The sequence below is a fragment of the Talpa occidentalis genome, unplaced genomic scaffold (genome assembly GCF_014898055.3).
Source record: "Talpa occidentalis isolate TD23 unplaced genomic scaffold, MPIMG_talOcc4v2.1 talOcc4.4, whole genome shotgun sequence".
Taxonomy (NCBI): domain Eukaryota; kingdom Metazoa; phylum Chordata; class Mammalia; order Eulipotyphla; family Talpidae; genus Talpa; species Talpa occidentalis.
The window spans coordinates 32,892,525-32,913,710 of record NW_023604295.1 but is presented as its reverse complement, the minus strand read 5'-3'; the positions used below and the strand labels follow the sequence as shown (position 1 = coordinate 32,913,710).

At 42.7% G+C, this 21,186-nt stretch overlaps 1 protein-coding gene across 1 annotated transcript; it reads left to right on the top strand.

Annotated features, from left to right (window-relative positions):
• The first annotated feature begins 917 nt into the window (after window positions 1-917).
• CRYGS (crystallin gamma S) lies at window positions 918-7,641 on the top strand. The gene is given in 5 exon segments (XM_037526582.2): window positions 918-1,222; window positions 6,775-6,836; window positions 6,838-6,903; window positions 6,905-6,956; window positions 7,390-7,641. Coding segments are annotated over 5 exon segments (453 nt in total). The 5' UTR covers window positions 918-1,201.
• The last annotated feature ends 13,545 nt before the right edge of the window (window positions 7,642-21,186 follow it).

Sequence of the window (21,186 nt, the reverse complement as noted above, 5' to 3'; positions counted from 1 at the left end):
ATAACAAAGTACATTTGCCATTCTCTGTAGTGACCATAATCTATCTTGGGCTCATTTCTATTTATAAGAATATTTGTTGGATAGCTGTGTTAGTGGAAAGATGAGGAAATGGACTTTTGACAAGTCACTTGGTTAGGAAAATTAAAATGGAGAAGAATTGGTTTGTGATTTATTTGCGTTTATAATCTCATTCCTAAAGCCAGAGGTGTTTTAAATACCAAAAATTGTTATGTAAAGAGACTCCAATATGATACCATGTCAGAGAAATGCCACCTCATAGGTGGCAAGTTGGGCTTAGCTAGCCATTTGCAAACTCAGGACTTTCACAGTAACTTTCTGTCTCTCAGGCTACATACTACAGCTACATTCTGATCTTATAGATTAGGATTTATGTGTGTGTTTTAGAAAAATATCAAACCTAAAGAACAGTTTTAAGAACCTGAATTCTTACTTCCCTTTGTTTAGATTCACCAATTGTTAGCATTTTTCACTTTACCACTCTATGTAGTAGTGTTTTTGCCCAACAATTTCAGAGTCGGTTGTAGTTTTCTTGAATATTTACTCCTGAACTTTTACTCCTAAATATTTCCTAAAAACAAAGATGTTCTTTTATGCAGAAAAATATAAACTCAGGAAACTTAACGATGGTATAATAATATCTGACATGTGTCCATGTTAAAATTTTTGCTAATCGTTCCAACAATGTCCTTTGTTAGGATTCTTTTCCAACAGAAGATCATTCACGCATTGCTTTAGTTAAAAGTTCTGTTGCTTTGAAACATGTCACTTCTTAAAAAGAGTTTGGATCTCCTGCAAACTCTGTTAAAATAAGTCAGGGATTTCAAGGTGCCACTTTTCAGAAAACCAAACTGGTCAGGTAAAAGGAAGGGTTTTTTTTTTGTTGTTTTTAATTTTGAAAACCGGCTGGATTTTGGTTTCTTGACACAGCAAAATCTGTAATACAGCAAGGCTTGGTAAGCATTACAGGGGAATCTGAAGCTTTCCTTTATTTCATAATTGCAGTTGTTTTTCTAGAAACCATCAAAAATCTCTAAATGACTGACTCAATTTTTGGAACCTATTCTCATGACTAAGCAAATGTTTGATGTGAGAACAGTTCAGTATAAATATCTCCGTGCTTCTAGTTCTCTGTCGCTATTCCTGGGTTTCAGCACTAGGGAAACCAATATATGCACAACAAATGTCTAAAACTGGTACTGAGGTAAGTAAAAGGTTTTGCTGATTTTTAGCCTACCCAGTTTGTTTCACCTAATGAAACATGGAAAACAGTATTCACTTCTTTGTCTGGAGGTATGATAGTGGTTAGAAGACTAGAATAAGAAGAGAAGATTAAAACATGCTTATTACATGTTTCTACTCTCACAGAATTACAAAACAGTTTATTGAGGGTTTTTCTGGTGCTGTGTTGAATTGTCTACAGGTATATAATGTGTAAATAACTGCTGGTGTGATTTGTGCCTTCCAGCAACTAATATTCTATGAATTTCCACAGGAATGTGACTTGCTGTGAAGATTATGTGGTGCAGAAAAACCCTTCATCTTTAATTTAGAACTGCTAGTGTTGACATTTAGCTGCAATTATTCATATTCTAAAAAGTCAGTGAAATGGACCAATCAAGTGAAGCTAAATTCCACATGTCCCCTTCTTTCAAGCAGTTACTTTTACCTTTACTTTTCCCCAGATAAAGTATTTGCTTAAGTTAGGAAAATTTTGTCTAAAATACTTGATTTGAGAGATCAATTTCTGTCCAACAACTGAATCAAATGAACAGTGGAAGCAAAGCCCGCAGTACCTGACTTTTTCCCCTAATGTTTTACATTGAAATTTTGCAAACCCACTATATCTTTTTTTGAATAATTTATTAATATATATTTTACATCATTCATTTTTCTTTTCTCAGATGTAGTCCCCATAGAATTTCCATCACCAATTCACCTGTGCACCATTACCATAGTCCCTTATGCTCTTCCTGCTCTTGTTTTGACCCTTCTTCCTCCTCCTTCCCTGCACAATGTCTCCTATTTATAGTTGTGTACAGGGCAGAAGGGACACAGTGCAGGATCTCTATAACCCAAGCAGACGGAGTAAAGGAGAGAGTCCTGGAACCCTCAAGTGAATCCCATCTACATATGCCCACACCCTACTCCAGGAGCCTGCTATTAGGCATGCATTCAGGTCCGCAGGGATCCATCATCAATCCTAATGGTGGGAGGGCAGAAAGCCTGATAATTACTTAGCCTACTATAACAGTCTCCCCACTTTGAGACATTGGCATGTTTCAAAGTCCACACAGGTGCTCTAGACAATCCTGAAATAGGGATTTGACATTGTTTCCTTCTATTTAGAGTCAGAGTAACCACGTTTGGCAAGAACTTGAACTGGCAGCCTTGAGCTCTTCCCACTGCATCTTTGCAGGAGGCAACTGCTAACTTGCTTCTAATTAGCTAGTGCCTGATTTTTTTTTTCATTTGGGAACTAGAACTAATAATCATACTCATCATTCATAAGGTTTTGAGGGGGGGAAACAAGATGGCGTCTTCAGCCCTCAGAGATTTTTGAACATGTGCCTTGCAAGTCCACAAAAGAATTTGGTTTTCTGAGGAATATGCTCTTGCCTTGAGGGAAAGCTTTTACAGAACCATCTTAGATGAAAACATCCCCTGCTTTCAAAGATCTCCAGAGATGTACTCTTTTATTACTTGTAGCTGGCTCCTTCATTTAATTTAGTACTGTTTGCTGGCTAGGCCAAAGGAGATAGTAAATTATTCTCTTACTCATTGCTTCTCCCTTTCCTGCTGTCTTGTTAGCAATTTAATAGAGGAGTTATGGGCTTAACAAGGGCCATGCATTTTACTGAGTTTGTTTTTTGTCACTCTGGAATACTTGACATTTTTCTTTCTGCTGTATTGGATTAACAGGCTAGTTTCTGAAATCTGAGAATGAGAGGAATTTTCTAATAATTTCTAGGAAAGTCACCACATGTTTTAGTCTTCTCTACAAAATGTTTTCCCCAGAGTCTAAAACCTCTCAACAAAATTTTTTTTTTTTTTTAAAGATTTATTTATTTATTTACACAAGCACTGGGTACAGTTAGAAGCGCAGGAGGGTAAGAGAATTCACCAGAGCAAGAGCGGGGAACAGAACAGGCAGACTGACGAAATACACTGCTGAGGGTTGCAGCGGGCAAGCCAGGAGAGGTCTGTGCACCATGTGAGACCCTTGCCGGTGGCCAGAGATTGAACCGGCGCTGCAGAGGCTGCTGCGCCACCGGGGAGGCCTCAACAAAATGTTTTTCCCAAGAATCTAAAACCTCTCAACTGCTTCATGAAGGATTTCACAACCCTTCTGCAAAAGGGAATTGAGTGTAGGCTGGTTGCAACATTCTCTGGGTCTTGAGATTTTGGAAAGTCTCTTCTTGATAGCAGTATAGGAGCAGGAAGGACACTGAGCAGGTTTTCTGATCCAGCAGACCGGGTAAAGGAGGAGTCAGAGTCCTCAGTGGCTTTTGCAGGTCTTTTATTGGGATTTACCAGGCATATGGCAGGCAGGGGTGCTGGGGGGCCAGGAGGCTGGCAGGCCTCCCAGCCCCCAGCAAGTCGTCACTCTATCTGGGCTCTCCGCCGTTCTCTCATGTTCTCTCTGCTCTGCTCTCCTGCTTCTGTTGGTTCTCGGCTTCTCTTTTGGCTTCTACTGGCGTCCTCATGACACCGCCCTTAAAAAGCCCAGTCTTAGCCCAGGTGAATTATATCTATAGCTGCCCACACCCTATTCCAGGTGTCCGCCATCAGGCATGCATTCAGGACCGCAAGGATCCATCATCTATCCTGATGGCGGGAGGGCAGAAAAGCCTGACATTTTTTTCTTTACCCTACACAGAGCTTCATCCTGGAGCTTGGTAATGGTTCCAAGGCAACACTAGTGCTTTGCTTTAACCTTGGGAGGCTGCCTGGTCTGCCAGGAGGGTGACAACATGGTGGCCTTATAGAACACGCTGTGCATCTCCACTGCTCAGATACTGGTGTCGGGCAAACATGCAGAGGGGACTACATGTGAGAAACAGTGAGGTAAAACATATCTTCCTGCAGCACATCCCTTTTTGGGTGAATAACTGGCCAAAGGTAAATTGCATTGACAATCTATCCATTCGAAAAGTTGCCTTGATTTTCCTAAAGGTCTTTCCACAGGTTTAGGGAAAACCCCTCAGGTCCAGGTCAGTCTTGTTCTGTTTCTGATTCTGTGCCTGCTGCGTGTTGATCAGAGTCAGCTGAATGGGAGGGAAGACAGCAGAGGGAGACATGGTAAAATGAAGTAAACCAAAGGTTATTAACCAGGAGTTTTGCACTGACATTCACTGGCCTGTCCATACCTAACTCATAATTAGCTAATCACCTTAAGCAAGCTGTTTAACTTCTTTATCTGTGACAACTATAGCAAAAGCTTATTGGCAAATTTTGAGCCAGGTATTAAACTAAATCCACTATCCCACTGATCCTCAAAACAGCCCTCTGCAGTGGATGTTGTTATCCAGTATTACTGTTATGGCAGAAATCCCGTCAGGAAACCAAGCAGCACTCAGAGAGGAGGAGGGAAGCTCTTTGTTAGCACCAAAGGGCTCAGAGAAGATCCTTCAAAGTCCAAGCCCTGAGCAATTAGGCAACAGGACATTTATTGCCTAAAACAGGGGTACCTTATCACTTTAAAGCCAGCTGGGCTACAGAAGCAGGAGACTTCTAGGCGGTTATCTGGGGTATATGAGTTAGGCATGTGGCCTTGAGATGCTTTATCAGTTATTCCCTGAAACTTTCAGTCTATTGTGAGGCTTTGTTTCAACATAACTTAAGACATTTTCCACTTCATTATGAGTGAAGAAACAGCTGTTTAGAAAAGTTCAATGGCCTATCCAAGTCACAGAGCTAGTAACTAGTGGAGCTGAGATTTTGTTTTCCTCATCTGTAAACTAACTAAGGTAGTTAGTTTAGTTAGTTAGGGTAGCAACTAACTCTGCATCTGCACTGTGTAAACAGGAAAGGGATGGAGAAGAGATAATAAGCCAGGGAAGGGAAGAAAGGAGATGAAGTAGCTCATTTAGGGCTGGGAAGAAAGCTTTTAGGAAACAGGAAATAGGTAAGTTGAGAGAAATGGGAAGGGCAGAGAAGAGGAACGATTAAAGTGGAAGGAAACAATTAGTAGTAATTTACTATCTGGGAAGAATCACTTGCGCTAGAAAGGAATGAGGTTTTATGCATATCTGCAAGTCATTCCTCTCATTGCCTACATCTAATTTAGTCATCAAAGCCTACATTTCTTTTGACTGTTTCTTCATCATCACTCACATTGCAGTTGTTTTTCTGGTGACCATCATCACCTTCCACCTCCCCCACAGCAACCATCTGTCTGCCGACACAAACCACTACATTTCATCTCCCACTTAAACCAAAGCGATTCTAGCATGGTTCCAGGTCATTTTTCTGGCTTGCTTTCTTAATTCTTAACCACATGTTCAGGGTGCACCAGGCCTAATGAACTACTTGTCTCTGCAATGAGTGATGTTCTTTCACTCCTTTGTTTGGGCTACCCCTTCTTCTTTGCCTCTGAAAAACCATGGCTTATCCTTCAATCCTCAGCGCCAAGATCCTTTGGAGACTCCGCCTGGCTCTGAGCCTCTTATCTGAAATGGCTGACATGGTTTTCGCCTTTGAAATCCATAACACAAATAACCACGAGGTGGCAGCATAACACCAGAGAATCAACCATCAGCCTGCATGCCACCTGTGATTTCAGCTTCTATTCAAACCTAGCATTGACCTCGGATTGGGGAAGGGGCAATTTCTGCGGTCCATTTGGTCTGGTAGTTTTAAGAAACTGCTTCATGAAGCCCTAGGAGTTCCTGAGTGCTATTTTTGAGGATCCTGTCTCCCATTTCAAAGAGAAAAACAGTTCATTTTACAACCAGAGTTTCCAATCTTGTCTAGTGCTTTCATTTGACAGCAAGAAGCTGGAGCCCAGAGACATGGCTTGACTATAGGAGTAGGACTGATTGTGGAGATGTGGCTAGAGTGCAGGACTGCACACATTCTCCAGTGTCATCAGAGGTTTACTCCAAAGATGGTGGTAGGAGCTTGGTAAGAGAGTGAAGTAAAGAGATTTCTTGCCATGTCGTTTGCTACTTTGCAACTGTTAGCAAGAAAACAATACAGAGCATAATATATATATTCATGTGTATGTGCTCTCCTTTCATTTAAAATAAGCTTTCTAAAGCTGAGGACTGTTTTGTTTTTCTCTATACATCTTCCAAATCACCTAGAATGAATTTCTGCATGTGGGCCTTGCATACCTTCATCAGCCATTGATTGCGGGTTTATCACATCTAGGCCCAGGGTCCAGAGCTTTAAGACTTCGTCCTTGCCGTTTGAGGAAGTCTAGTAGGAGCCTGCTTGGCGAGACAGACGTGTAAGTGGATAATTTATAATGTGATAAGTACAGTGAGCTGGAGGAGCAAGGAAATGAGTCTGAAGCTGCTGGCTTAACATACTCTTGTTTTGCCTCATTTTTAAGCTTTCAGAAAGTACTCGTCCTGTTACAGCTAAAGCTGTTTCCCAGAAGGTGAATATTGTGAGGTGAGATAGATTATATACTTTCTCCTCAAAACTGAGGAAACAGGAATTAATAAAATAGGTAATATCTTCTTAATTTTTATTTTATCTATGAATAAAGGCTTCCAACTCTTCAGTTCTCTTTGCCCAATACTTTAGATGACTTTCTAGAAAGAAAAAAATTTCTGAGGCTGCCGCTATGTCTGTGCCTGTGACTGCAGCTTTTCACATGTGCCTGAGTCTCTGCAACTCCATTAGAGTAGAAGGTAGCACCTGGGCAGTTTATGAGGCCCAACTTTGCTGGGATGTGTGCATCCTACCTCAGGATCTCTGAACACTGGGCGGATCTCTGAACACTGGGCGGATCTCTGAACACTGGGGCCTGGGCCCTGGCAGAGATCTTCACCTAGTAGGTGGGAAATGCGCTTTCTCTCCTCCTCTTCCCTCTCCCTTTTTTGGTTTTATATGAAAGTGTTTTCTTAAGGTTGTCCTGCCTCTTAATTAAGGTAATGGTGGTTGTCTTCTGTTGGCTTCTGAGACTTCAATAAAAATCTTAGGTCAGTTCACCACAAGACTGAATATACTATTTCCAAAGAGTTTTATTTCTTGAGTATTTTAAGGAATTAAAGTTTTCTTATTGAAAGTCAGCTTTTTATGAAGCAGAGATAATCTGACTTTCAAAATGGTGGGTTCTGATCCATCCTGTTCTCTGAGTTTTTGATCTGCTGGTGATTTCCATCAGGGTTACTATTCATTTCCTCCTGTGTTTTCCAGTCTAGCAGAGGGAAGCATAAGATTCAGATCTTTGAGAAAAGGGATTTTAATGATCAGATGAATGAAACCAGTGAAGACGGCCCTTCCATCTTCGTCTATGCCTATAAGGTGCTGGGCAGTGCCTGGATTTTTTATGAGCTGCCCAACTACCACAACAGACAGTGCCTCCTGGACAAGAAAGGATACCAGAAGCCCATTGAATGGGAAGCAGCTTCCCCAGCTGTCCAATCTTTCTGCCACATTATAGAATAATGACACGGATTCATTCAGAAGCTTCTTCCTGGGGGCCAACCGCTGGTTGGCCTGTCACCCAAGTAGGTATCGTAAGTAAAACAATTCATGTGCATCCCAGCATTAACTCTCATGCCTCTCTTTAAACATTTTTAGGGTCCAGCAAAGTAGTGTCCACCACACTGGGCAATTACACAAAGCTACTCATCCTTCAGATTACCATTATGTATCTTTGTGCCAGATACAATGTTTCAAAAGTCATATTGCCACAAAGTGGTTCTTGTTGCTTAAGTTTTATATTGATTCAATAGGTGCGATGATAATAGCTGCATTTACTGAGTGCCCTTGTCATCCCATCTTCTTTTCACAACAACCTTGTAAGAAAAGTGGTTTATTTGCATTTAAATAAGGCAGCAGGAGTAAAGAAATGAAAAACATGCCCAAGTTCAACAGCTGGTGAATGGAGGGACCAGAATTTGATCTAGGATTTTTATGTGTCCATAGTGCTGCTTTTCCATTTATCTCCAGCTCAACCCAATCAACACATAATGGTGGGGATCTGTATGCATAATGTAAGCACAAGACCCAGATAAATTTACCAGGTGGAAAGGCCAGTCAGATCCTGAAGGTCTGATTGAGGAGACAGAATACCTATCAATTATAGATGAGTGAAAACAGGACTAATAAAAATAGAAAGACCGTACATCACCCAAAGTCCCTTGTTAAAGATCCAGGGACTCCTGTGTCAGTTACTTCTTCACCCTTAAATTCAGTTTTTATGTTAAAAAAAGGACATAGTCAATAATTTGCCCCCACTTTACATAGTTGAAATGGAATTTTCCTTACTTTGAATAACCTAGAGATTTTTTTCTATATAATCTTGATGAAGAGGGAAACACAACATCATAAAGAATACTGAGTGATGGGCCTCCCTGGTGGTGCAAGGGGTTAAGCACAGCACTGTGAAGCTATCTGCAGCCTCTGCAGCATGAGCTCAATCCCTGGACGGGGAGCTGGTGCAGCGGACCTCTCCTGAGTTGCCTGCTGCTCCCCTCAGCAGTGTATTTCAGTCAGTCTGCCTGTTCTATTCCCCACTCTGTCTCTGGTGAATCCTCTCACCCCCTGCACTTCTGGCCTTTACCCCAGTTCTTGTATGCATAAATAAATAAATCCTTAAAATAAAACAGAATACTGAGTGAGCATCCAAGTGAATCTGGGGACATGCTGACTGCACTGTCTTTAAAAGAGATGTCAAAACTCCTATGTTTATTGCAGCACTACTTATAATAGCTAAGTTATGGAAACAACCTAAGTGCCCAAGAAGAGAAGAGTGGATTAGGAAGATGTGGTATATATACACAATGGAATACTACTCAGCTATTTTAAAAAATGGACTGTTGTTATTTGCAATAATATGGATGGAACTGGAGAGGATTATGCTAAGTGAAATAAGTCAGGAGGAAAAAGACAAATATTGCATAACTTCACTCATGTGTGGAATATAGAGAAACAAAACAAGGAACAGGCAAAATCAAAACAAACGATGTAGACATCTGACTATAGAAGGAGGCTTCAAGAGGGGGAGAGTAGAAGTGGGGAGAGTATCAACAGACTGGGGGAGACAGTGGGTGCTTAGGGGGAGGGTATGGTAACATCAATATGAAGAGGTGTGAACCTGGATCTCAATCATATACAGGGTTGTAAACCAATGTTCCTTCAGTTAAAAAAAAAAAAAAACAATAAAAAATAAAAAAGATGACAAAGCCCGTATCTCCTAGGAAATCTTCCCAAGCCGAACAGACCAGAATTGCTAAGGATATGCTCTGAGTATACTGTCTGCTACATATTCTCTACCTCAAATATTTTTATTTTGTTAACTTCCCTCAGGTTTCCCATTTGTCTGTTTCAAGTGAGGGACTCTGAGAAAACTGAGTAAACTGTTGTGGGGGAGGTGGGGAAGGAGTCTTACCATGAACCAAGGAGGAGGAATGTGTGGTCATTTGCTGAGCTTAAGGAACTCGAGGCATTGCCATCGTACCGTGAAACTTCCTCGTCTCTAAAAGGAGGGAGATGAAGCCTCTTTTGCTAGCTCAAGCACCTTCAAACATAAGCACTCCATATCCCTCAAGTTCAGAGAAGGAACGATGAATAACTACCTGATCACCAAACACTACTGACACTCATTTTCAGAGACACAATTTCTAGAAGTGGCCTCAGAGACCCTACCCCACCTTTTCTGCTGAGGAAACCACGGCGGTGTTAACAGTGACTTAGCATCAGCCTCTTCTCACGTCAACTGCTGCCGCGTTCCAGTCCTTAGTGAGTTGTCACAGTCTGTTCAAAACAAGCAGAGAAGCAGTTCTGGCAACAGAATAGGGAAACAAATGTCAGGATGACTAATGCAGTCTCAGAGAAGTAGAAGATGGCTTTTGAGAGATAAAGCAGGATTATCATTTGGGGATATTATATGCCTGCTCGTTCATGCCCTGATTCACAGTGAGATTACCACCATTCTCCTCAGCTATAGGCTCATCAATTACTTAATCAATATTAGCTAAAGAAATTTTACTAGCAATTGATATTAGAGGTTAAAAACACTATGTCCTTATCACTCTATCAATCCCTGTTCTGGTAGAACATTCTGCTGTTCAAGCACAACCAAACAGCACGGGGAATGTTTTTCCAAGGTATCTCCCTCAACGTTTTATGGTCTTATTGTTCTGAAATGGGAGGGAGGGATCTCAAGGAAATAAGGTAAGGTCCCATTTAGACATTTTTATCCCTGTTTCCATTCTGCGCATTCCTCTGAATCTTTCCCAACTATGGAGTCTACTTCTTCAAAATGTAACATCAGGGTCTCAAGTATAAAACCTGTAGGGTAGGGTTGCCAGATTAAATACAGAACGGTGGTAGAAAACCTAAATAAGGGACTAGGAAAAAGACTAATGATAATAAAGTGAAAATCAAAATCAGCAAGCAACTATAAACCAGAGACACACTACAGGGCAGGGAGGAGGGAGTAGGATCAAAACAAGCGGGGGTGGGAATTTTTTGGGGACTGTAACCAAGATGAAAATGCATACATTGTGCAAAAATGAAAAATGATGTAAAAATATCTAAAATTTAAAAAATAATAATAATAAATTAATTTAAAAAAAGAAAAAAGAAATAAATATGGAACAGTATTAGTTAACCCCAAGCATTGGGATATAAATAAGGGACGCATTGTAAGTACATCCCAAGCGTTGCCCAGGTCATACTTACTCTAAGAATGCTAAGAAATCAGCTGCCATTTGTCTGAAATTCAAATTTAACTGTGTATCCTGTATTTTTATTTACTAAATCCATCAACCCTACTTCAAGAGCAACCTATGAGTGTGGGGCTAAAAGGCAGTGGAGCAGGCTATGGGCACAACAGCACACACCCCACCTCACAGTGGGCATTTAAATACAAGTTTTAAACAAACACTGCAAGCCAACAAAACGTGTCTGCAGCTTGATTCAGCCTGTGAACTATCACTTCCCAACCTGGGTTTGTGTGAGTGTTCCCTGCACTGAGTCTGAATCTCTCCTTGTAACTTTGAACTTACTACACTAGATCTGCATCCCATATAGTTCTCCTCGTGCAGACAGCTCTTCAGAGATACAAGGGGCCCTCGAGTTTGCCTCCAGGCTATCCTCGGAAGCAGAACCATTTCCATTTCTTCCATTGTTCCTCTCTTGATGTGGTTGGTGCCAGGACTCTTCCGTTCTGGGGCCTCTCTTCCGTGTTGATTGTAGATTATCTCTTCCTACCTGTCTTAGATGGGTCTGACCAGTGCAGACCACATCTAAAGTGTTATGTCCATTCTTTAACCCTCCTTTCTCAGATATGGTGTTGGCTAAGCTCAGCCCTCCCTGAGTCCTTCCAGCAGCTGTGATTCAGTACCTTCTCCTCAGAACTGGTGCTTCCCCTTCCCCTCCAGGCACTGGGGAGAAATGGACTCAAATCCTGCCACTTCCATGTTAGTCTAAGTCACATAATCTACCATGCGTAACCTCAATTTCTCTATCTGTAAAACAAAAGATAACACTTTGTGGGGATTAAGATGTACTCATGTATGAAAAGCACATACATGTACAGTTGGGCCTCATTCCTTGTGGTTATCATAGTCTACCACTGCAAAGCTGATTCAGGAATATTAAATCATAGCACCTAGAGGAAGCACAGGGTTGGATGCTGTGAGCCTACCATCACCACATTCTTGTTAGCTGATCAATGAGAACTTTTTTGAAATGTTTCTGTTTAAAGACATCTTATTTATTTATTAAATATTTATTTATTTATACAAGAACTGGGGTACAGTCAGAGGCACGGGAGGGTGAGAGAATTCACCAGAGACAGAGCAGGGAGCAGAAGAGGCAGATGGACCCAAGACACTGCTGAGGGGAGCAGTGGGCAAGGCAGGAGAGGTCTGTCGCACCATGTGGGTATCTCCCTGGCTGGCTAGGAATCAAACCTGTGCTGCAGAGGCTGCAGACAGCTTCACAGTGCGGCGCTCAACCCGCTGTGCCATCAGGGAGGCCCAAGACATCTTATTTAATATATATTGTTAATTCATTAACATTGAGCTCATGTCCAAGTTGTGTCTAAGTGCCTCTGGCACTTAGGAATAACAGACAGCATTTCAGCACCACATTTGGGGATCATTTTATATAGAGAAATCACCAACCCAAAGGAAAACAGTGTAAAGACATAGCACTGAGGAGCATGTTTACAGTATGAGAGCTCACAGGGGAAGGCTGAGCTCTGCCTGACGTCATCCAGGAACAGGTGCATTGGGAGAAGTCACCTTTTCACTGCCTGCACATGTCTAAGAATGACCTAGAAAGCACAGTGAGCAGTGATTTAAGGATTACAAATAAATTGTAGTGAATCACGAATTTACACATACAGAATCTGCAAAGGATGAAGATCAATTGTGTTTTACCCCTGTGGTTAGCATGTTAGGACAATTTCCCAGTATTTAAGTGCCACTGTCACCAAATTGTTTGGTTTTGTTTTTACTTGTTTAATTTTTTTTTATACCTCTTTCTATCCCCAGTTGTTTTCAGAAGAGCATTTCTGCATTTTTGGCAGATGCTTCATAGTTTGGAAGAAACACAGCAGAATCATCCAACCCATCCCACTCCCTTGAAAAGAGCCACATTTTTATAGAAGTTTGGCCTTCCTTCCTTCTCAAATATGCCTCTATTCTGGCTCTAGATCCCACTCATTTCCAAGATCAGCAGGGCAGTCCCTAGAGTTCACTCCAACCCTCCTTGCTTTCTCACCTTGACTTGGTCTCTCTTATTTGAGGTCTCTCAAGGGACAGAGGAAAGCGAATCACCAAGTTCTCCTTCCAGTCCTTAGGCTGACAGCCTGTAGTATGCCCAGGAGGGCAGGATTCCTTATGGCTATGATTTCAGCTCAAGGAAACTTCTGTCTACAGACACCTCCCGCCTCTACCTCTGCAGTGAGCCTCAAACCTCACCATCAGGGCACTGCAGAAGTAGAGATGCTGGGACCTCCCCATACACTCTAACAACCTGGTGTGGTGTGGTTCTCTAAGCCCACCCCCAGAGGAGGAACTGGTCCAAGGTCCCTGGTCCCAAAACATGTGCTCTTTTCCCTGTACTGTGCAACCTCAGCTTCTCTGCCTTCAGAAGGCAGAACCACGGTGCCTCGCCAGGCACAGCATGAGCTACCTCTCTAAATGACTCATAATCCACACACCATTCAGTTCGCCTATCTAAAGTGCACAAGTCAGTGGTTTGTGGCTTATTCACATATGTGTGCAACCATCATCAGCCAACTTTCACATACTTTTATCACCTAAAAAAGAAGCCCTGTACCTATTAAGATCTCCTAACCCAGAGAATGACCTCAAGGAGAACGGTAGCTATTGTAAAAACTCCAAAATAGGGACTCCCTAACAGTAGAGGTATAAGAGGAGATATCATTGGTGAAAGGTTGGAAACCACCTACTCTGGTGGTCTCTCCAGTCACTCCTGCTTAACTAATCAATGAATTAGGTGTCTTTGAGTGACTTTATGGGATGCCCTGTCAAGCAGCTGGAAGGGTGATGGCGGAGAGTGGAGGCACAGCTGGAGAGCCAGAGAGCTCTGTGCAGTTGGGGGAAATAGCCAGATGTGCAAGATGCTAATCTCTCACATACTTTTCTACCAGGTATATGCTGCCCCCTTGGTATTATCTTGGCTAAACAATTTCATTTCCTTTCACTTCAGTAGCATTTTCCAGGACCCATGTAGCCCTTTGTGAGTCAGTACTCATAGGGACTCGACATCTGGGTGAGGGTTCTGGAATTAACTAGCTCTGGGAAAAATCCTGCCAACTTTGCCCACTGGGAGCAGAGCGGGCAGAGATTTTTCTCCCATTTTTCATTTTTCTGCCTGAACAGCCCACAACAGCTTGTCCACCAGACTGTGGGGCCAACAAGGGTGGGCCTGGCTGTAGTGCTGACCTCTGCAAACTCCCAGTACACACTGGGCGGTTTGCCCCAGCTCACAGTAAACCCGGTGACCCCAGCTAGTCAGTGCACTAGGATTGAGTGCACAGGACAGAAAGGGGGAGCTTTAGACTGAACTCCTGATAGCAGGAGGAGGGGAAGCGGGCCACTACTGTTTGGTTATAAACTAAAAATGTAAAGTATCCCAACCACAAACAAGCTTTTGGGTTTCCTGTAAAGGCCAGGGGGACTTGCTGTTATAAGGGAATCATGTTTTCATGCTTCCTTGGCTGTTTCTTACAGTCTGCACAGCAGCTCACAATTGCAGACATTATTTCAGTTTATCAAGCTCTTTCTTTCACATGCAGCACTTTCTCTGGCCCTCACCATGGCTATGTGAGGAAAGGAAAATAGTTATTGAATAAATTGTGTACCTAAGAGGCTGTGTATCTTTGGGTGGTAATACAGACTTCCTAGACCCCCACAGTTAAGAGCAAACTTTTGAGGTGACACATGTTCACATTGCAAGTCTTTTCTATGACATGATAATTTTTAAAAAAGCCACTGGTGGGGATGCTGTGTAACATATACCTGAAGAGGTGAGACTCTGTCCCTCCATGGACATACAGTGGTGTAAACCCAACAGTACTGCCATAAAACTATTTTAATTAAAATAAAGCAAAATAAAAATTAAAAAAACATCTCTTTCATTTTATCACAAGTCCAAAGCATACTTTCAGAGTAAATAGCTTCTATGGCTTGATGTACTATTAGTGAAATACCAGTGGGAACTGGTAAGAAATGTTTGTGTATCTGTGCAGAACTATGTGTCAGTAAAACAAATAGACATGCATTTTGCTTACCCGTTGTTTTGTACTACTTTCTACCTTTCCTCCATTTTTTCTGGTTTCCAGTGGGGACCTGATATAATGAGAAGACATGCATGACTGATCTGCGAAAAAAAATGGAGCTTGGTTTTGATGGCTTATCTTTCAGGTATATTCCCTTTTCAAGCAAATCCAGGGGATTTACAAATTACAAATTACAGGGGAAATAGTCACGTTATAATGACTATCTATTGAGCTCTTAAAAATGCATATTAAAATTTCAACAAATATTCAGTACTCACAGAAGGTTTTTACCAGAGTTGTGTGTTGAGTGCGGGAGGATCTGTTGGGTGGTAGAAGCTGAGGTGCACCCATTATCAAAGGAGAGTCTCTCATTTGTGACATTCTCCTATTTTCTTAGACCCTGGAAAGAGGACACTTCCCCTACCTTGAGCCCCATACTCAGGAGAAGCTTACAAATCAAACTCAAAAAATCGAAACTCTTTCTATCTTTTCTGCCTCTCTCTCTCTGTCCCTGTCTCTGTCTATCTCTCTGATTTGGCAACCACTTGAGTGAGGGGTAATTAGGGGAAAGGGTCATTTGGGCTGAAATGCACTCCCTAGACCAGAGGATGTGAATCTGAACACTAAAGAGCATGAGGGTTTGGTGTACAAAAGGGGGAGAAAATTACAACTTTTGCTCTGGGGAAACCAGCAAAAGGGAGTCTGATTTATTGGCCGATTACTTTTATTTATTTATTTATTTATATGTGGGTTTAACTTTATTAAGCTTTAATTTACAAATAATAAAATTCACCATTTTAAAACTGGTTTGATGAGTTTACACAAGCGTATACAGTTATGTAGCCACTAACACAATCAAGATAAAGAACATTTTCATCACTCAATCAAATCCTCTTTTGTCCCTTCAGTTAATTCTTCCTCCTCTTCTTGCTCTGACAACCACTGACCTGCCTCCCCTATAGCCGGCCTTTTCCAGAATGTCCCATAGGAGGCATCAGGTAGTAGGTAGCCTTCTGGCCTGGCTCTTTTTACTGAACATACTGCTTTTGAGATACAGCTATGCTGTGTAAATATTAGTCATTTATTTTTTTTTTATGGTATGGTGGAGCACATTTTGTTTAACCATTTAGAGCTGATGGAGACTGGCTTGTTTCTGGAAGCTACGCTTTGTTTACAGTTGCTTCAAATCACCCAAAGTATCCAACTTTTTTTTTTTTAATTTATTTATTTATTTATGCATACAAGAGCTGGGGTACAGGCAAGAGATGCAGGGAGGCGAGAGGATTCATCAGAGACAGAGTGGGGAGCAGAACAGGCAGACTGAAAAACACTACTGAGAGGAGCAGCGGGTGAGTCAGGAGAGGTCTGCTGAACCATGTGGGTTGCTCCCTGGCCCGCCCGGGATTGAACTCATGCTGTAGAGGCTGCAGATTGCTTCATAGTGCAGTGTTTAACCCCTTGTGCCACCAGGGAGGCCCCGTGAGTATCCAACTTAACTATGTTCTTCCCTTTTTCTCCACTCAAATGATGTAGCTTTGGGACATGCTTAGAACTACCCAAATATCCTCAGTTGGCAAAATGACACAAGGGAAGAACCTGGTCCTCAGCTTCCTGGGGACCTTAAGTGTGTCTGTCCCCATCTTGGATCCAGCAAGTCAGCTCCCAGCAGTCAGTCCAGGTCGTGCTTCTGCCCCATTCTGCACTGGTCTGAGCTGCTGCTAGGGTTCCTAGGGGGCAGGGTGGATGCAGGGGAGAACTACTTTTTTTGACATATAACTATTTTTAATATTCATAACTAGGAGCCAGAGCTTTCTCCCAGACTCAAGTACATAAATTCTCAATGGGCTTAAGAGGCCAGTAAGGGCATTTCTTATATGGTTTCTGGGAAGACTTCATTTAAGTTCTCGATGGTCATCTGAACAAATGGAATTAGTATTTATCTTCTCCAGCTTTTTATTTTATTTTATTTTTTAATTTTATATATTTTTACATCATTTTTCATTTTTGCACAATGTATGCATTTTCATCTTGGTTATACTCCCCACACAATTCCCACCCCCTTATTTTGACCCTAATCCTTCCTCCCTTCCTCCCCCGCCTCCACCCCACCCCATAGTGTGGTTCTAGTTTATAGTTGCTTGTTGATTTTTACTTTATTATAATTAGTCTTTTTCCTGGTCTCTTATTTAGATTTTCTAATTTCCTGCTATGAGTGAGAACATCCGGTATTCTTTTTCTTTCTGGCTATTTCGCTGAGCATGATCCCTTCCAGCTCCATGACCAACAGGTATATGAAAAAATGTTCAACATCACTTGCAATCAGGGAAATGCAAATCAAAACTGCAATGAGATACCATCTTACACCAGTGAGAAAGGCATATATTTAAAAAAATAGCAACAACAAATGTTGGCGAGGACATGGAGAAAAAGGAACTCTCCTGCACTGCTGGTGGGAGTGCAAACTGGTCTTCTCCAGCTTTTTCTGGTACTCCTCAATCCTGGTCTTTGAAAGGTTCCAAAACCCAGCACAACATTTCACATCTTTTTCCTTAGCATCCACCTGGGCGGTATATTTATCCCCTGGCGTTGGAAGCTTTAGCCTCTGGGAAGCAAGCAGATGCCTGGGAAGGGCTTGTGAAGCCCAGCTGGGAACACAGGCCAGCTGTGAGCATACGTGAATTCATAGCTCATGGAATTTAGGCATTTGTAGATGGGCCTCCGTTTGTACTCTTGCTCCAAACCTGCAAACACCAGAAAGGGCCTGCTCCTGGTCATGACTAGAGAGAGCATCTGGGGAGCGCCTTCCATGATCCCCAAAACAAATATCTACATCCGTATTCGTGGCCTTCTAGTGGCTCTGAGGAATTAATTCCCTGTCTGAAAGTACTTACTCTGCCCCCAGCATGCAGCTTCTGTGTCGGGAGAATCTTACCTCATTATTCCATCTGGTCCCCTGAGTGACAGCAGCTGTCAGGCCAGGAGAAAACAACCCGTGCTTGGCAGTTCTTCTGTGTGTCCCCAATCAACTCCCTCACCCACTCTCAGTAGCAGCTGCTTCTTCCCCTTTTCCCTCAAGCACACCCTCCCCCCAACCCCCCACCACCTCCAACCCCCCCCCCACCTCAACTCCCCACAAGGCTTGTCTCTACAGATACCTCCCCTCCTACTTAGTGGGAAGAAGGACTAAAGGGCCAGCATTGGCTCAGCTTCCTCCCAACTCCAGGCACATTTCTTTTCTCTAAATGATTAGGGTTGTTCTGGGTCTTCTTCCTACTTGACTCTCTAATGGATTCAGCTCCTCTCCATATGTATGATTCCCAAATCTGTGTCTCCAGAGACACACTCCTGAACCTCAGCACCGAACCATCACCCTGTCCTCATGCTGCCTTCTTCTATATCCATGTGGTTACAAAATCCTGCCCAGTCTGCTCTCCAAGGATCTCTCAGAGCCTTCCTTCTGCTCCACCTCCTTGCCTTGCTCCTCTGCTCATCGCCTCCATTTACCCGCCGCCCCCCCCCCAACCTTCTCTCACTCCTCAATCCATCAGCCTCAATGCCCTTTCAGAGCATTCTTTCTAAAACATGGTATGATTGTGTCATTTCCTTGATTTAAACCCTTCTAATTAATCTTTCAGGGTCTCAGTGTTCGGAACAAACTCCAAACTTCCTGGACTGTGACATATGTCCCTGGTGATGCATACATGGTGCCAAGACCTCAAGGGATAGTTGCGCAGAGTGTGCACTGAGCCATCCTGCCAAGGGGAAGCGCTCGGGTCCAGATGGAGGAAGGGGGCCGAGGCCTGCAGAGGGGCATCTCTCTGACTGACAGGAAGATGTCATCTCCTTCCACCCCCACCTCCAGCTGCCTTACCCCCTCCTCCAATCTACTGCACTCAGAGTATCTTCAAATTTTTCCAAGGTGTCTTTCTTTTTCCTACCAGGAACACCTTCCCTATCTTTTTGCCTGTGAGTCTTCTCATCCTTGGAAGGGGTGTCTTCTCTGACAGCTCCCCTTCCAATATGTCTACAACCTCTCTTCTATAGTAACAGTTTACCCTCATCTCCATCACAGCCCTTAGTATCTCGAATCATGCCTGTTGATCCACAAGTCTCTTCCTTTAGACCTTGAGCTCTTTGAAGTCAAGGATTGTGGTCAAATATGTATATCGCCAAGGCAGATGTTTTCACATGCACATGTATGATGCACCTACTATTTGTAGAGGCCTTCTGTACCACTGCCAGTCCTGGTGAGCTAGGAATTAAAAGAAAGATTTCCCTTGAATATCTAAGTTAAGCATAACTTATCAAGAATCACAGCAGAGATCCTCAAAGCATCCTAGGGAGACAGAGTGGCTCCCTGTCCTTGAAGTTGTACTGCATAAAGATTCTTATGTGAGGGCCTCCCTGGTGGCACAGGGGTTAAAGGTGCAACACTGCCAAGCTATCAGCAGCAGCATGAGTTCAAGCCCTAGCCAGGGAGCTAACCCATATGGCACAGCAGACTTCTCCCATCTCACCCACTGCAACCCTCAGCAGTGTATTTCAGTAGATCCTCCTGTTCTGCTCCCCATACTGTTTGGTGAATCCTCTTACCTCCCGCACCTCTAGCCTACACCCCAGCTCTTATATACATAAATAAATAAATCTTAAAAAAATAAAATATAAAAAAAAGATTCTTATGTGAAGAAATGTTAATAAGCAGCAGGGCCTTCTCCAGCCACAGAATGCGAGAAAAGTGGAGTCGTAGGGACAAATGCTGGGTGAGTGGGGAGTATTCCAAACACTGGCCCCGAAAGAGGAAGACATGGTGGTTCCTTCAGCTCTCCCTGTCCCAAGGGAGGCACATCCTGGTGTCTGGATGTATCAGCCTGAGGAACCTCTAACTCCCCATTCTGAGCCCCTGTTTTCATACAAACTTCTGATTCTAATATTTGGCTTTTAAGTAACGTGACTGCTGCTGGTTACAGGGTGCAAAGCCTCTGGTTCCTCTGGTAGTTATTACTCATGGTAAATTACCCACTCACATGGGCCTTTCTTCATTGCTCTGATAGAAGTTGGTTTCTGGACTCCCAAGGCTGAAGGATCGATCTTAGAACAGGATGACTTTTCCAAAGGATAAAAGATAGTCTGTGAACAATCTCTCTGGAACATAACTTCTTAGGACGTGACATTCAAAGAAGCCGTGTAGCAATGAACAAGAACTTTTTTATTTAGGCAGTCTAATCTGACGGTTAACCATGCAGGCTCTGGGCTAGATAATACAGGTTCAAATCATGGTGATTTACTTCATCTTTCTGTACTTCAACTTCCTCCTCCTTTTCTCAGCACTTTAAGCCCATGCAATCCTTGTAGCAATCATCAGCCAGAAGTGCTAAGTTATAGGTAAGGAAACTAAAGCTCAGAGAGATCACCTCAGATAGGTCTGTCAGCTCAGTGGAGTTGGTACCCATGTGGGATATTCCTGACATTTTTCCTTCCCCCATACAAACACTGGCATAGAATCTCCTGTTTCTAAACAAAAAAAGGTTGATATTTTAATAAAGTTAAATATGATAGAAAAAAAATCATCGAAGGCGTTGATAGCATGAGGTGCAAAGTCCTGGGGGTACTATTAGCAAATTGGCATTTCTATTCCCCTTGGGAATGTTCACTTTAGAAGCAGTGTCATTATGATTAAGACATTGTAACTGTAGAAAGTGAGAAGTGTGAACTTCAGCACAGGAACAAATACAAATACCCAGCCAACTGTATATGTAAGTTTCTGGTGGCTCCTCCTTTGCAGCTACCATTCTAATCTCATTACAAGCAATAAGAGATTTCCTAGGATCACAGACTATTTGAGTTACTGGGAACCTGAGGTCATCTGGTGCTTCTCCCTAACTTGCAGATGAGAGAACGGTGGGCTAGAGATGATACATGACTTGCCCAAGGTGACAAAGTCGACTGGGGGCAAGACTCCCAGACCAGTGCTCTCTCCCTTACACTACACTGCCTCTATGTGCCCATCTCTGAGCCTCAGTTTTCCCGTCTATAAAATGGTGTCTGAGTCATCTTGATTTGCTATAAAAAAAAATGATCACAGACTAGTCAGCATAAACAGCAATCATTTATTTACCAAAGTTCTGGAGGCTGTGAAGTCTGAGGTCAATGAGTTGGTAGATCTGGTTCTGGCGTGAGCCTGCTTTGTGATTTGCAATTGTATCCTCAGACAGAGAGGAAATCTCAAA